The 17,954-nt window shown below is 35.1% G+C and overlaps 1 protein-coding gene across 3 annotated transcripts in view; it reads left to right on the forward strand.

The window, feature by feature from the left end:
- Positions 1-16,258, forward strand: part of LOC125051183 (protocadherin-16) — a 30,771-nt gene extending 14,513 nt beyond the window's left edge. Inside the window, exons 3-16 of one of the 3 annotated variants that reach the window (XM_047651368.1) lie at positions 1,189-1,251; positions 3,735-3,824; positions 4,271-4,470; positions 5,001-5,198; positions 6,270-6,497; positions 7,016-7,201; positions 9,384-9,629; positions 10,342-10,488; positions 11,299-11,522; positions 12,944-13,064; positions 13,834-13,985; positions 14,440-14,594; positions 14,883-15,094; positions 15,948-16,258. In XM_047651368.1, the coding sequence (XP_047507324.1) occupies positions 1,189-1,251; positions 3,735-3,824; positions 4,271-4,470; positions 5,001-5,198; positions 6,270-6,497; positions 7,016-7,201; positions 9,384-9,629; positions 10,342-10,488; positions 11,299-11,522; positions 12,944-13,064; positions 13,834-13,985; positions 14,440-14,594; positions 14,883-15,094; positions 15,948-16,028 (2,303 nt within the window). In that variant the 3' untranslated portion in view covers positions 16,029-16,258. The remainder of the gene's footprint in view (positions 1-1,188; positions 1,252-3,734; positions 3,825-4,270; positions 4,471-5,000; positions 5,199-6,269; positions 6,498-7,015; positions 7,202-9,383; positions 9,630-10,341; positions 10,489-11,298; positions 11,523-12,943; positions 13,065-13,833; positions 13,986-14,439; positions 14,595-14,882; positions 15,095-15,947) is intronic. The other 2 variants (XM_047651369.1, XM_047651370.1) reach the window with 2 other exon arrangements.
- Positions 16,259-17,954: the final 1,696 nt, after the last annotated feature.

Genomic DNA, 17,954 nt, shown 5'->3' on the forward strand with positions numbered 1-17,954 from the left:
TACTATAATTCCATATTTTCAATTGGCTTGAAAGCATTTTAATTCCTCTATATAGTACATATAATAGTAGAGTGATATAATGTAAAAGCTTTTAATATAAATTGAACTAACTTTTTGCAGTAATCAGCTATAGAAATGTAGGAGCGCATTAACTTTCATTGAAATTGTTCAATACATCGTAATGGGTATAAGAGTCGGAAGTAGAAATCAATCATAAATCATTATAATTAAGTATAATAAATTAATAAAGTTAGTACTTAAAGGCACTTAGAAAATGCTGTCCTAATTATAATTATTTTACCTGAGAAAGAAGGACAAATCTAATTAAATCAGTAATATGGAGAAATAAATGAAGTGTAATACAATATTAGTTTTTGATTTGCATGTTATACTATAATATTTTTATTTGTGTATAACTTTTTTATAACTAAAACATTTTCGTTTTTATGTTTTTTAATAAGTTATAGGTACATAGAACAGTAAAAATTTGATTTTAATTAAAACAGTAAATATTATATTAGTTTTTTTAATTATTTTTAAAATTACTTAACTTGATACCAGTATTCAATTGAATACTGGTATCAAGTTAAGTAATTTATTTGTTTCAAGTCAAGTTATTTGTTTGAAAACCTTTGGGGTAATCCTTTGAACGACCCTTTGTATCAGCTCATTCGTAAAACCTATACATTGAATCTCGGGTCCTCCAAGTTTTTCGTAAATCACGTGCTTTACTATACACTAATGACCTTAAAGAATAATTATTTACCAACACGTAAAAAATATTTAAAATAACAATTAATTAAAATAGTTTTCCAGTAAGTTTTGAAATAAACCGGAAGCGTCGTGGGGGATTTATTGCGATACCGACTTCCTGTACACCTCGCTTGTCTTTGCGCACCTGCCATGAAAATGTTTGCAATCAATATACAATTAACTAAAATTATTATTCATTACTAATGACTTGTCCAGCGGCGCTTGTCCCTTTATGGGTATGAATGGCTGAATATGAGCCTTGGATTTTATATGACACTTTAATTTTCCGATCTTAGTATTGCTATATAGAATGCATTTACGATTGGTAAAAAGAACCAAAACCGAAACGTCCAAACGTATCGCCTCAGTGTTAAAAATCGCATGCGTAATCTCTAGGCTAATACTCTATGGTAATGAGTATATTTCTTATAATAGCTGACAAGGACGGAAGAAATATGCCTTCACTTGCGGCTATTGCGCTCTCTATCCGATCTAAGGGTGAGTGAATTTAGTATAAAACTAAAAAATTCATAGATTCTATACAAAATGCACATCTTAATTGTAGTACCTATGTTAGTTCTAGGTAAAAGTTTACTATGATAGTTCTTTGGCTTAAATGTAGGGTAAGATTCATAGTCAAGATTAGCACTAAGTACGACTTCTATATGACAAATCCAATGCGTTAATATTTATAGTCTTGACTTAAAATATTACCCTCAAAGAATGTGCAAACTAAGTCTTCAGTCATAATGTAGGATTTTAATTGAAGACTTAGTTCGCGCTTCGACTTGTTTGTTACTTAAGCTTTGCCTAAGCATGGTCACTTTCCACTTAAAATATTATAATTTTGCCGTAATCGCACTTTAATCTGCTACTGTAAGTAGTTATTTCACGCATTAATCTGTAATTAGTTCGTTGAACTATAAATGAGGAAATCTAGAGGTAGCGAATCAATATTTTACACTACTCATAAAGCAGATAATTATTAAATAGTTTACTGTAGATATAAAACTATAGACATCTAAAGACAATTGTCTAAATTATAGAGGTAATCTAAATGGTCAAGGGTCAGACATAGATCACGGGAAAGTGATGAAATGAAAGTGGTACGGTTTCGCATGACGCATCTCAAGACAATTATGTTTTGGTTATGAACGTTATTTAGATAGGAATATAATGATTTGTTTTACAAACTTAATAGCAAACTGATCGAATTCAATGAGGCTTAACGTTTAATTCATTAAGAATAAAAAGTTATTACATTTTAAAAATTATTTCGATTCAAAGAATATTTTAATTACTCATTGTTCGATAATATTACGAAAAAGGCGGATAGTACAAGATGGGAAGATGAAATAAAAGTGGTTGCAGGCAAGGTTTGGTTAAAGTGATTACATTTTACAAATTATTTCGATTCAAACAATATTTAAATAACTCTGGTTGCAAGCGAGGTTTGGTTAAGGGGCGAGCGAGTAAGTGGAATTGTCTGGTGACTGGTCGGTCTGCCTTTGACGGAATCGGCTTAAGAAAAATAAACTTAGGATTGTTCTACGCGTAAATAATTATGCCACTACTTACGAATTAAGATATATTTAGAGAGAGGCAGAGAAGTATCATTAATGACTCGAGCCCAAAATCCAGAAAATGTATCACAGTTATGAACTGTGATAAATTTTACTACAAAAATATCCTTTCATATGCTCGTACACAAAACAAGTAAGAACGGTATCCTAACTGCATTTTGATCAATGCCACACATTTATCTCCACTTTACGTATCAATGAAACAGTTCTAAAGATATCGATAGCACGCAATTCCCATTTTTCACTCGGTCACAATTTGTCAATTAGACACACGTAGTTTTTTGCACAATTATCATTTTTACGCTCTACATACAATCACGCACATTATGACTTTTATTTCATCAAGCTATGACATGCTCTTTTTACTACCTAATTAAGTTTTTACATTAAGATAAATAAAGGCACTGATTGTAGAAAGTTGCAATTGACATCTTTTTCAAGATGTTATGTCCGTGGTTATGTGTGAACAGTATAAGTTGATTTTGTCTGTTTCTTAGAGTCTTCTTAATAATATTAAATTCTTTTTTTATTTTAATGTCCTTAAGATCCATTTCAAATGTTGATAGTAGTGTTGTTAGGATTTACTTATAGCTAAATGTTAGTCGCCTTTAGATATACTTACTATATCCATCTTGGGTCTCTTCCAACCCTATCCAGATGTTTCTATCTTTGCCAAAAGTCTCCAGTCAAAAACACTGCTTTTTCATCAGAATTATCTTACTGGCAAGTATGGGAATCACTCCCTAACAAATTCGGTTGACCATAAGATTCTGAAGTATATGACTAAACCCTGGGTAACCGAGGCACTTGTATGAAATTGAAATATAGATTATATTTATAGAGATCCATGAGGATATGTATTATGTAGCTTATTTTTTGAATGGGAAGGAATGATTATAGAATGTTATTGTAATGACCTGAATACAGTTCAAACCCTAACCATTCATAGGAAATCGTTGACCTCCTTAGCGTTACGCTAACTACCGACTTTGTCCAGCCGACAGCCGTTGGTCAATTAACTAATTCATATCGTGACTGCAATGTATTGTTCTTTTATTTCAAAGGCGGCGCTAATTTTTATTGATTGCAATATTTTGACTTAAATATCTAGGTTGTTATGGCAATGTGGTAATTCCATCCAAATAACATTTGATACTGCTTTAAATTCACTAAATATTTATTACATTGCTAAAGGACATTTAAAAATGACGGATTACGTACCTCTGATTATTTTATATTAACAATTGACAGTCAAGGAACATGATCCACAGAAAAAAATTCAAAGATTATAAGAATTTAGAAAGGCACCAGAAACAACTCCGCGATGAGTGGTCACCGCGTAGCGCGATCAAAATGTAAAATCTTCTTGATAAGTATTTGGCATTTTTGATTTTTCAGCTATCCAGGACAGTCGATGTTACTTGATGAATGGCGGTGCTGTAGAGAGCTTCTTCATCGGCGAAGATACACCCGTTGGTAGTATAATAGGTAACATTTTAAACTTTTGTTAATTTATTATTCGGACAAGAAAGAAAAGAGCTAACATTAGTACAACGTATTTTTTATACAACAACCTTTAAACAAACCCACCTGATGGTAAGTGATACCGCAAGTGCGTTGCCAGCATTTTAAAAATTAGTACGCTTTTCTTGTCTACGTTTAAAAATTTATTGTTTAGAATATAAAGTTTGAGGGCAATGGAAACCGCTATTAATTAAGCTATCCATCTTTTACTATATTAACTATTACATACATTATATATATATATATATATATATATATATATATATAGCTCTGAAGATGCCACTAAAATGCTGTGTAGAGATGTAATTGGACTTCAGGTTTACAATCAATCTATTTTCTGTTTCTGTACCACAAAATGAAAAAAAAAACATAATTATTTATTTAAATTTAAATTAAGTATATTTTGGCAGGCACATTAAGCGTAAATGGAGACCCGGAAGACGAGTCCGGGAATATATCCCTTAAGTTGCAAGAACGCGGGGCAGCGGTGGGTATCGCTCCTGGGACCAAGAACATCACGCTGCTCAGAGTTCTGGATCGGGAGGAAAAGTTGGGTCCCTCCAGCGTATACGTCAACGTGCGCTGTGACAGGCGGCACACAGCTGATCCTGTGAGTACAGAGCAAGCGCCTTTTTGCAATGAATTGCAATTTTTACATTTCATGGATTCATTATAAAAGATTAAGTAACAAGAAAAGTAACGAAAACACTAAGTTATGATATATAAATTTCGCTTAATAAAAGCTATAAAAATAAATCAGTGGCGCTACAACCTTTATGGGCTTCAGATTTCTGTATAAGTTTCATAATCATTTGTCAATCTAATAGGAAAGTAGGTGATCAGCCTCCTGATCCTCCTCCTCCAGCAGTCATCACAGCCCATAGACACCCATTTTAGTGGGTGCGTTGCCAGCCTTTGGTGGAGGAGTATACTCTTTCTTAAACAATTGCAGGTTGTAGACCCCCACCGGGAGTCGATTCCACAGTTCGCTACTTCGCAAAAGAAAGTATCCATATTAATGTAGCGAACAAACTCAAAAACTCCTGGAACTAGTGGCTCAGATGAACCAATCACTATCAAACGAGCCACGTTATCCTTTGACTCATCAGACTAGAAATCCTTACGCTGGTATCTTTACAGAGTTTCGTGATACCTGTATCAGTACGGGTATGGGATGTGAATGATAACGCGCCAGTGTGGTCGGGAGCTCCCTATCGCGCTCGTGTGTCTGAGCTCAGCGCTGTTGGTGCCCGAGTTGCGGCCGCTACTGCCACAGACCCGGACCAACCAGGACCACATGCAACCGTCCATTACTCTGTGCTGCCGGGACCTCACTCTGTAATTCAGATTCATTAACTAAAAAACATGTGTGTGTACTTATGTACACGCGTTAGTAGTTATACTTCTTTAACGTAACAAGATAAATATTTTATGTTTCGCCTTATTCTATGTTTGTAGAAAAAATACACTAATAGAAAAAAGGTATTTAATAAATTGAAAGTTTTATTATAACGCATTATCTAGTTAAATAAAGTTTATTTAAATATCACAACAAGATTATTTCTACATAATAAAAAGAAATTGACATTTTTTATTTTGAAATGTTGACTATAGCTAACTTCAGGGTGTCGGGTTTTTGTGACGGTGTTCGCGCGCATCGTAAATTTTACCCTCATAATTTTTCCCTAACGCGCCAAAAGAAGTATAACTTCAAAAATAATTTAACTTGCATTAAATATAGACGCTTAAAACTCTTCACAGTGCTCATATAATAAGATAAAACATTTTTTGTAATCTCATGTGACATATCCTTTCTCCATATATAAAAAGTATTTATTCATAATAAGTTTATTTATTGCCAAAAACAGATAACAAACACGTATCCCATGCTCCTGCTGTTAGAATTGTATTTCAGGAGCCTGTAATTTCCCAGTTACGTAAATATAAATAAATAATTAAATAATGAAACAAATACAATTATTTTATGATAAGGTAATTAGTAAAGTATTGTTTAACATTAATTTTGATAGACTACCTTCCATCATTATATTTACGGAATACCCGCATAGATATCGTAAGCGCCTCCGCAATTAATTAAATTCTGGAAACATTTGTTCTAGTAAACATTTATATTTTCTGTTAAAGTATACCAAAAAGATTTTACCTTCCTAAATTAGAAAAAAAAACATTTTTTTATTAAAGAAGACTACAATCAATTATATAGGGGTATAGGGCCTTCCCCTTTTACAAGCCACTTAGAGCCAGTGACCCAGAATTTTTGGGAAGGTCCTCCCATCGCTTTCACTTGACCCTTTCTAAATATGACTCGTTTTGTCCATCTTCCATCTTGAAACCTTACTTCCATTTTGTGGTAGACAATCCAAATAATATATTATAAAAATATTTTAGGAGTACATAAAGTTCCTTCACGAATTGGATAGTACGCTGGTCATCGCCAAGCCATTGGACTACGAGCGTGTTCACAATCTGACGTTGAATTTGAGGGCCAGAGACGCGGGTACCCCACCGCGGTACAACGACACCACATTGTACGTGGAAGTGCTGGACGCGGATGACCAAAACCCCAAGTTTGAGCATGAGCACTATGTTGCTGTGATACCTGATGATGCTCAGGACGTGAGTATACATTTTTGTAACATCTTGGTATACCCTAGCGTAATCTAACGGTTTCCAAGTTCTTTTGCTGAGTAATAATTATAATACAATGGGCAATATTTTTTCTGCCTGTCTGTTTTTTCTAACTGATTAAATGACATTGACTGATTAAATTATCGTGATTCGTGTGCCGTTTTCTTATTCAAGTGCCCATTTATTTTTAAATGTGCTCATTTCTTTTTCATGAGCACTTTTATGTTTTCGTTTATATGTGCCCTCTTCTTTTCCATTGGTCCTTTTCTTTTTCATGTGCCCTTTTCATTTTCATATTTCCTTTTCTTTTTCGTGTGTCCTTTTCTTATTCATGTGCCCTTTTCATTTTCATGTGCCCTTTTCATTTTCTCACCGTGGTTGCTTGGAAAAAATCGCTCGATAGCAATAAGACAGCCAGTTGTCCTCCTTTATTGTACTACTGTATTTCTGTATTGCTGTAACGAAGTGTAATTAAAATAAATAACAAAACACACCTGGGGTTATAGGGGACGGAACTGGAGACGAATCCAGGGCCAATCAAAGCATGGGATCAGGATGAAGGCATCAACGCGCCTCTCGTGTTTTCCGCTTCTGGACCTGGTGCTGAGAGGCTGCGCGTAAGCCGAGACACTGGTCGTCTCGCTGCCACTGCTCTGCTGCTGGAAAACCTGCCCCTTACTGTTGTACTCAAGGTATGTCAAGGAGTTTAAGGTACTCCTGACAACGTTGTTGGTACGTCTATATAGACGTCATCTCCAGAAATATATGGCTACCCATCTTTAAATGCTGTACCGATTTTGATAAGGTTTTGCGAAATTTGTAAACATACATACATTATTTTGATAAATAGATCAACACACTCATTATCCAATACATGTCAAACTGTAAACATATTTGTTTGAAGTCGTTTAAAAAGCCGGTAACACACTCGCGGGATCTCTGACGTTGAGAGTGTGCTTGGGCGACGATATACCTTCAGCGGGCTTTAGTTCAAATATATTTTACGCACTTAAAAAATTCTTATTTATTATATATTACCCTTAATGAATCATAATTACTTAACTAATTAAAGCTTATAGGTAGGTTTCATAGGGAACAAACTAACTGCTGAAAACTTTGTTTCAAAGATATATAAATCACCTTTATCAGTCAAAAACAAACACTTCAATGACATAAGAGTTAGTTTACGCTGGCATCTCTCAGCCTAAGGTATAGTATAAATTGAGTCCAATCGAATCTTTTTGTTTTGACTTGGGGCATTCCGTGCAGTGCAACTCTTTAGTGCGGGTTAAGTGAATCTCGCTTTTGCACCCACTATAACCCCAAGTCGCCACCATTGGTGATGGTACTTCACACAGCAATTATCCCAGAACGGGCTGTTCGCTTTGGAGCTAAATCACGCGAAAATTTATATTAACTTGGTATCGTGAGGTGATTGACTTGCCTACATCGTATTGAAATAATAAACATTGAGAATTGTGCTGCAATTGCAGAATGCTTTAAGCGGATTATTGGCTCTATATACGTTCCGTAAACATTTATTTAATAAAGATTATTGGATCAAACGGATTCCTATTGAAATAATAGATATATAGAAGTAACATTTACTTAATTATAAGTAACGTTACAGTTACACATATTCTTTATAATATATGTCGCAGCCAAATAGCTTAATAAGCCGTTCAATGAACAGCCTAGCCTTTTAATAGTAGCGTAGCGTTTGTTACAACGTTTAATAAACTGGCTGGCTAATGCTTAAGCCATTCGTACGATAGAGTAAAATTAAAAATATTTCGTTAAAATTAAATTGCTTGTGAGTCAGTCACAATTAAATTCACATTATTATTGTCACTGCACTCCTTCAATCTACTTGTTGTTTTTCATTAAACTTTGGAAAAAACCATCAAAGTTGTGGTTTGCTGACACCATATTGACAGTTTGAAAGGTTTCGTTTCGTGTTTGAGAATGCCAGAAAGTGAAACTAAATTTAAATTAACAGGCTAGACAAGTAAGAACAAACGTCATCGATTATGTTATTTTCAAAATATACCAAGCCAAAACAGATAACATTGATAAACAAAATTTATGAAACAGAAAACATAAGTACATCAAAGAAAACTGAAGTTAAAATTTAATATTTAAAGAAAAACTCAAACGTTACTAAAGTTTTTAATAGTTCATAAAAATAGTTTTCGTTAAATTACTTTAAAAATTTGAGCCTGTTAAAATGTTATAGCAATTACTATTTGTAACAGGCAATAAGACACAAATAATGGCTTTAAATTGAGAAGAACTACCCTTTTGTATGGCTTTGCTATTTTTTATGCTCATCATACTACAACTTACGTATATATCTGCCAACATATACGAAAGTTTTAGTAATGTATGTATCATCAATTTAGTATTGGCAAATTGATACCTGCATCATTGTAAATTTCTAAATTTATTTATTACTTTTAAACATGACGACTCATTGGTCTAGTGGTTAATACCCCTGACTGCGAATCCATGGGTCCCGGGTTCGATCCCCGGCTGAGACGAAAATCGATGTTATGAGCGTTTGGTGTTGTGCTTAGGTCTTGGGTGTTTAAATATGTACATATTTATATGTCTATCTATCTATAATATGTATGTATATCCGTTGCCTTGTACTCATAACACAAGCTTCACCAGCTTAGCATGGGACTAGGGCAATTGGTGTGAATTGTCTTAAAAAAGAAACATATATAATTGCATAGTTTTATTATTATATTCATTTCTAACGATCCTACAAAAATCTAATACCTAACTTTTGGCGAAAAACCCCGAAACATATAACCATAATATATTATTTCACATAATTTTATCAAGATATACCAAATTTCAACATTGTAGGCGATGCAAGTGGACAACCCGGACCGATACGCGTTAGCCACTGTATCAGTGCGACGAAGAGTGGGGAGGGGGGCTTCTGCAGCAGTTGAACTTGCCCCCGGATCCAGTATGGTCACACCTGGAGTCACAGCTGCAGCTGAGCAGAAAGAGATCAAATTCACGCGAAAAGAGTACGTCGCACGACTGCCAGAGGACGCGGCCGTGGGAACGTTGGTACTCACACTTAACACTTCCCCGCATACTGATGTGAGTATTATTCTCGATTGTTTTTCTACTTTTGTTAATAAAAGCCTCTTCTAGCAGTAGCGTAGCTGGGCGTGTTTGAGCCCTTGAAATAAAATAACGTTTATATCTCCCTAAAATATGGCGAGGGGGCCGATGGCTGGCCATGCGTCATACTCGTGAACGGGTGCTGCTTGTGGTGACTGGTCGTACTTGAATTCGTGTATGCGGTGATATTAGCTATTTCGACTATGTGTTTGCGTGTTGTTCCCACGAGAATGTAAGTGCGTGCTCCTATTTCACCATGCCTCCTGCTGATAGAGGACAAGTCTTTGTTTTTAATTTATGTTATTATTATTAATTACTTAAGATGTCATGTGGAACATGCTGTAATGGTTGCAGCTCCTTACAAACGTTTCGTTTTAATGTGGTTGGTTAAACCGAACGTGTTAGTATTACTTTGTTAGAGATAGATTTACGCAACTGTGCCGGACTGATGTTGGTCATGAGCTTGCTTCGCTTTATAATTTTGTTTGACCATCACTAACGATACGATCGACTAATAAATGGAACATTTACCACTTCGAGCTTCATTTCGAGAGCTCGGCGGTGGTTCATACGCTTATAACATTTTATACTTTAAACGAGCGATTTTTTTTCGTAATCCAGCAGAAAAGCGCTTCGCGAATATAAATTTTAAAGCTTTAGTTGTATTTCAATATTAAACTATTTGCAGCGTCCCCTCCAGTTCTACGTATCAGAGCGCAGTTTCTTGGAGAAGTTCGCGATCAACTCTTTAGGCGAAGTGCTATTACGAAAGTCCTTGGACTACGAGACTGCTGCCACCTACTACTACCAAGTCATGGTGACAGATGGCGCTACTGTAAGTCACTTTATAGTAAACAGTAATTTTATTGAGTGATGTCTAAAAATCCAAATGGATTTTACTATGCAAATGTTTTAGCTTAGTTTTGGACTTGTTTGTTTCTGGTCGGATGGTACCAAAGTAAATATCTCCTATGGTAGGTTAATATATTTTTTAAATTACGTTCCATAGCTCCGAAATTTAACCCAAAAATTTGACACCAAATTTTTTTTTTTAATTGAAGTTTGGTAAAAGTCATTTCTTAACAACTCTAAGTCAACTTGCAAATGATAAATGCAAAAACACGGCGTTTGGTCTTCGCCTATTACGATCTGTTTCTTGATCCTTTTTTTCATTAGTAGACTTTCTTAATGCCAGAAATGACGATTTTTCCGTCATCAATAACAATCAAGGCACGTTTCCTTACGATGTTTTCCGTACGAGCGACATAAACAAATTAATTGGTGCGCAGCCGTGAGTTGTAACTAAGGGTGCGTTCACATCTGGCGAATATTGCGTGGCGTTATATATAATAAATATTAAGTGCGCGCACGCCTTATACGAGCCTTAAGAGGCGCACCACACCATTGCTGTGACTGCGCGCGTGCAGTCTGCAGTATAGGACGGCTGTCGGATCCTCTAGTATTTTATAAAAGGAAGTCTACCTACCAACAACAAAACCACTACCGAACAGATTTTTCATTCCTCACCAATAAGCTAGGTCCTGGGAATTTCGATGAATCATGACTGACTGGAAGTTGTCCAAAAAATGTCTATCCACAAAAAATCAATACAAATCTAGTTCCTAATATAGACCAACACTTACAGAACGATACAGCATCATTAAACATAACGGTAGACAATGTGAATGAGTGGGAGCCGCGATTCCGGTATCCCCTCTACGAGTTCCGCGCTGATTTGGACTCGGGGCAAGATGGAGGCAATGGCCAAAGTGGGGCAAGCGCGGGGCTCATCAAAGTGGGGCAGTTAGACGTATACGATGGTGATGCTCAAGATAGTGTTACACTGACTTTAAGAGGACTACATGCGCCGTGAGTATTTCTTGGTCAGATTTTAGGTGGTGACAATTTTAGCGTGTGATTTGTAAAAGGTTAAAACTTTGACTCCTTCTAATTTAATTTTTTTAAAAAAGCTTGCCAACGCTCGGCATGCAAATAAAAATAAATCAGTAGCTCTGCAACCTTTTTAGTTCCGGGTCTCAGATTTCTGTATCTTTTTCATGATCTTGATCGAAATCTTTTTCATGATCGAAAGTCTTGGGAATAAAAGTCCATTGGTGCACAGCCGGGGATTGAACCTAAGACCTGTTGTTGATTGATTGTCATATAGCTTTGTACGTATGTATGACCCACTCATGTATCCTACCTCAATTATTCTTGGTTCTGTGGGGTAGAATGAGCTTAGAGTACGCTCGGATTTCGCGCTTGTGTTACTTAATTAAATTGTTACATTCGGCTGTACGACAGTGCCTTCTGCCTGATGCAGTGGCGTAACAATAGTGGTGGCAGGGCTGGCAAAACTCCACAAGCCCCCGACCCAAGAGGGCCCCTGCCCAAGAGTTATTATAAAATAAATAAAATAAATAAAATAAATAAAATAAATAAAATAAAAATAAAAAAAAAGTTTAATTGAGTACGCTGAAAATATCGAAGTTTATTAAAATTAAACTGAGTACAACGTGACGATTTTTCTGATAGGGCCCCATCAAAAGAATTTGCCACGGGCCCCCAGATGGTACTACTGGTGACTGCGATATGTTAAAAACGTTTATTTGACTTACGCATTGATATATAAAAAACCCAAGATGCACAATCAACGTCTAAAAAACGTCCTCAAAAAATGAGCGCAACATTCTAAATTGTGCACTCATTTCAAATAGTCTCGCGTCTAATACGTGGAGTCGATGTTATTTATTTGTGTTTTTTTTTACAAATAAATTTATGTACTTTTGAACTTTTTTGTGTGTAGTTTTTGACAAATATATTTACTAACAAATTATTTTTTAATTTAAAAAAAAAACTTTTTAACCGGATTAAATTTATGTATTATTATAAATTTCCAACTATTTAACATCCAACACCTTTTGTCTTTAGTCACCGTGACCACGCACGCTGTAAAGCACCCGAAAAGTCGGATAAATTTAAAATTATGTTAAATAGTTGTAAATAAAAAAGTAATGTTCGACTCCACTCAATACCTAGTCCTACCGACCACGGTCGGTCGTAAAATTTTATTGCTTTAAGTACGTATACACTGCGTTGTAATAACAACTTTAAGAAATTCGCGTAAGGTTGATTTTGCAATAATATATGCTTGTAACATATACTGTTATAGAAAATGACAGAAATAGTGTTTCGGGACACTTTCGAGCGTTACTTTTATTCGAGACTGTGCATCTTGGGTTTTTTATATATCAATGGACTTACGTATATTTTTATAATGACGTCATTAGGTTTTTCTACGTGAACGCGGCGGGTGAGTTGTTCCTGCGTGGTGAGGCGGTGGCGTCACTCAACACTACGGTGCTACATCTAGTGGCCACCGCACACGATTCCGGGGCACCACCGAGACAGGTATGAAAGATAGACTAGAGAGGCGTGATTATAGCGGTCGGTATTTTTCGATACTATTTTTATAGTAAATATGTCTTTAGACTAAAAATAGACTTCAGTTTTGGCGATTACTTCTTCATCAGCGCAAATTTCAGCGAGCAAGCATTCTCTTGAGGTCTGAGAACAGAAGAAAGTAGATGTGAGCCGGTATTACGATTGAACAAACATAGTTTTTTAAACAAACAAAAGTTCCCTCACGAAACTATATCTCACAAACTTATACACGGTCAAATTTGTTTGTCTTTTGAAGGTTAGGGCTAACTAATAATCATTATTGAAGTGAAACTTCTTTATCGGGGTTGGAAAAAAATTTAGTGTAACATTTTTTCGTTACGCGTCACATTTTTCCGTTACGCGCAATCTTTTGAAGTGAAACTTCTTTATCGACGTATGGGAGAAATTTTGTAGCAGGTTACGCGCCATGTTGCTTTTTGAAGTCAAACTTCTTTATCGGCGTTGGAAAAAAATTTACACATATTTGTCACATTTTTCAGTTACGCGCCATCTTTTTCTTGTTCCTACCACGGTTGATCCGAAGAGATTCGAAGCCATTAGTAACAAAAATATATAATAACGATAACAATGATAGTAATACTAATAATTCTATTACAAGTACACGCACACATTATTTTAATACCAGTAGCGCCATCTATAAGTCAGTCTACGAACTTTTCAGCACACCTAATATACAAGTTGCCAATTTATTCCCTGACTCATTTAATGCTTTCAGAGTTCGGTCCCAGTAGCAGTACACGTAAGTGGTGCTGGTCTGGGTGCGGAAGTGACGTCAGCGAGTGCTAGTGGTGTCTTGGCTACTTTTGTTGTGGCGTTGGTGCTTCTGGCTTTGGCTGTGTGCGCATTACTAATATATATTTGTACAGTGTAAGTATCTTATCGTAACGTTATATAGATTACTAGATTTAATTTTTTCTAATATAAAAAAAATTTAATAAGTTTTTTTTGATATAAAAAAAACTTACAAGTCGAATATATGAAAAAATTCTCCTCCTATAAGGAGTATTAAATCGGTTCAAATTAATAACTAGCGGACCCGGCAAACCTAAACAAAATCATTTATGTAATTGTTAATCTAAATTTCTCGAAAACACTTGAACACTCACAAAAATTTCATCAAAATCGGCCCAGCTGTTAACGAGTTTATTTACAAACTAAACGCACAAACGTATTTATATATAAAGTTTTTTTAAATAAATAGATAACTATAAAATTTGAAGAATTTTTTAAACTTAATTTTTTTTTCTTTAAGTATACCTTATTTAGTTGGTTATGAAAATTTAAACAGTATTCTAATTTTTTTAATTTACGATACTTCTAGCCGTCGCCGTAGCCCCAAAGGTGGTGCCGAAACGACAGACAAACTAAGTAGCGGAGTAGTGGCGGCTACTAGCGGATCTTTACAGAGCGTGTCTGCGGGCGCCACTACTATACTCGATTCCACCTCCAGCCTTGATATACGGCAAGAGCAGAATAGTATGTATAATCTATGTGTGTATGTATGTACTATGCAGTCTAAGGAAGATATTGGGGAACTTTTTTATTATAAAAAGAATAGATAAAATTAAAAAGAAAATAACTGTCCAAAATGTTTTATGTTGCTTTAATTTATAAAAGCGTACCAATTCTTAAAAGGCCGGCAACGCACTTGCGACCCCAATGGCATTGAAAGTATCCAAGTATCACTTATCATCCGTAGAGTGCTACTAAAAAAATATTTCTTTATTGGACTATTTTTACCACTTTTAATTATCCTTTGTCCAGACGTAAAACACTCACAGCGCGGGCCAGGTAAAAGTAAGGTGGCCCCATCTCCACCTGAAGCGATAAGTGGAGCGGAGCGAACAGCGGGAGCGGGAGCGTCGCTTATGAGCGATCACATAGCGGGCGCGGCGGGACGGTCGGGCGTCGCCTGGCCTAGTACGGTAATTCCTGCACGCGTTAAGAAGCTTAGCTGGGACGATAACCGTCACACGGTTAGTGTACCTATATTGCTTACACGAATTAGCTAAAGTATGCTTTTATGAATATTTTAATAAATAAATTAATTAATATATAAATCAATAATACGTATTTCGAACACCTAAAAAAATGATTTCCTTTATGCACTTCTAGTACTAGTAAACCATATACAAAAAAGTAAAATTATGTATAAGTAACACTTTTCACAACTTAATCACCAAACTTTATCTAAAATAAAATAATAATATTAAATAATCTTACGGTTCATAAATCACAATTTGCAAAGCAATAGAAAAGAATAAGAAAAAGAAAATATATTATTCCAAAAATCACGATTGAGCAGAATAGGATATGGTTAGGTTAATATTTAATTAACAAATAATTAAAGTATTTAATATTTATTATAATTAATTGTAGGTAATATATAAATAAATAAACCTTAGGTCTTGTTTTATAAGCATAATTAATGAATTAATATCATTTTTTATAAGTGTAGGTACTTGATATTCTATCAGTAATAACATAACATACCTACATAGAATGTTTCTATATTTTTGACATGACAACGTCTAATAAATCGATGAACTCCGTCTGCGCGCACGAAAAACATGACTCATTGTCCCGTTACGCTCACTGTACGCATGCACCGTATCTATCTCTCTTTCACTCGTAGATTTAAGTATGCAATCATTTCATCAATGTTTTGTTATGCCCATGTCACGTTAAACTATCGTCCGTAAACGGACTTTACAGACAACCGTTTTTTTTATTATTTAATATAACTTAGCATTATTATACATTATAATTAACGAATTTAATGCAGTTTTTACTGTTGATTTTATAAAAAAAAATTTTTAATATTCTTAGGAGGCAAACGAGCGTGACTCCGTAGCGGAAGCGACAAATCCAGCACTCGCTGAACATATGAATCTCACCGTGTACTTCTGAAAAGTGTATATATAAAGTTGTTATCCAATATAATATATGAAATTTATACTATAGGTCAAGTATATGACGAATATTGTACTAGATCCGGCGAAGTGTTAATAAAACACGTACGACTGTATAAAAAAGAAGTTATTGATGAAAGTAAGTTCCACGACCACTATTTAAACATTCATGTGTTTCGTAATAGAACCAAATAAGTCTATGATCAATTTTATTTTTCATAATAGTAATTTTTTTACTGGCAATAAATATTGTTATTTTTAATTGCAAGTTGAAATGAACTATGACTATTAAATTTCTTAGAACGGCAATCAAACTGTTGTTTGAAGTTGACAGTTGACATATATGACAGCGCTCAAGACGAGTCTGTGACTTGATATAAATAAAATATTGTACTTTTGTAAAGTGTCGTAACGTCAAACTGTTCGATATACGCGATACGAGGAAACTCGTACTCACTAAGACGTCACTCGTCACTGAATATGGCGTATTTTAGAAGTGTCAGAATTTCTTAATTGTATTCCATTTACTAATTTAGAACGGGTAATGTTGTTACAAATATACTTTATGATAATTATGCCTAAAATTGTTCATTTTTTTATTATAATTTATTGTATATTACATATCGTCTATTAAGTAGGTTAAGAAAAAATGTGATTTTTAAAATAAATTGTTATGTTTGTTGTACGCATTTTATTTAATGTCCTATCCTGTAACCCTACCTCCTAAAAGATCTTCGAGCAGTTGAAACACTGAATGACTTTTTTTAATGGAATCTCGCTTTAAGGGCCTTGACAGCTCATTTCGGGCTCGGTCGGAATGGGTCCAATGGGCTTATGGGCTTGGCATCTCCTGCGAGACTCGGACCTCAGCATGGGCGGCAGCGGGTGGGTCACTACTCACTGGTCAATCGCCTAAAAGACAGGACGGGAGCTCACTGAGCGAAGTGCGAAATAAATGATCCAGTCTTTCCCGGTGATCGAGTTTTTACCCTAATCTGACTGACCCAATGGCTAGGGTCGAGAAGTTGTATATATCTTTAGTCTGAATTACTTCGTTAGCGCGTTTCAGGGCATGACGTCACCACAATGATTTGAATCCGAATACTAGATGTCGCTACAAGTTAGTTTAACACAATTTGGCGATACAGATTACTTTCATTCATTTCATACTCACTGATTAGACTGTTATATCGTAAACGCATTATAGAAACAACTAAACGACCGATTCATGCATATAATATAATAATTAAACAAATTGACTATTGGATTTCTATCGATAAAGAGCTTAAATACAAAGGCATAGATTACAGACCAGTTGTTGCCCATCCCAGTCTCATTTACTATGATTTCTTTTATATTTAATTATATTTATTAATGACAGTACCTGAGTACGAACTGAATTGCCTTAATTTATTTAACGACTGATTTAAGAAAGCATATTATGGCAGAGACAGACCATTTGAATAAAGCAATTATTTTGTAAGTGCTTGTATGGTACACTTTAGTAAACAACTTTTTTTTTTAAAGTTCATGTTATGTATGTTTAACTCTCTCTCTCACAACTTTTATGCATTGTGTTTTTAATAAAATTAGAACCTTGCGTATGTTGCTAACAACACCTCCGTGTCTAGGTGGTCTGCGAAATTAGCTTATAACTATGGGATTCTGGGTTCTAAAAATGTTTATATAATAAAAAAATATTTATAATATAATAGTTTCGGTTTGATAGGCATGTTTAAGCAGTGTGGATGGAAAACAACCGTGGATGGCGAAGTCGGGTTGGGTTGGCCTTATAGTACAGGCAGTCCTCGACTTACGTCGTTTCGATTCACGATAGGTACGAGGACTGCCTGTACATACATGGACCAAATCCAAGACGTACTAGAGAAGGGACAAGTTAAAAGTACCCATAACCAACGAGCAT

Source organism: Pieris napi, chromosome 7 (assembly GCF_905475465.1).
Source record: "Pieris napi chromosome 7, ilPieNapi1.2, whole genome shotgun sequence".
Taxonomy (NCBI): Eukaryota; Metazoa; Arthropoda; class Insecta; order Lepidoptera; family Pieridae; genus Pieris; species Pieris napi.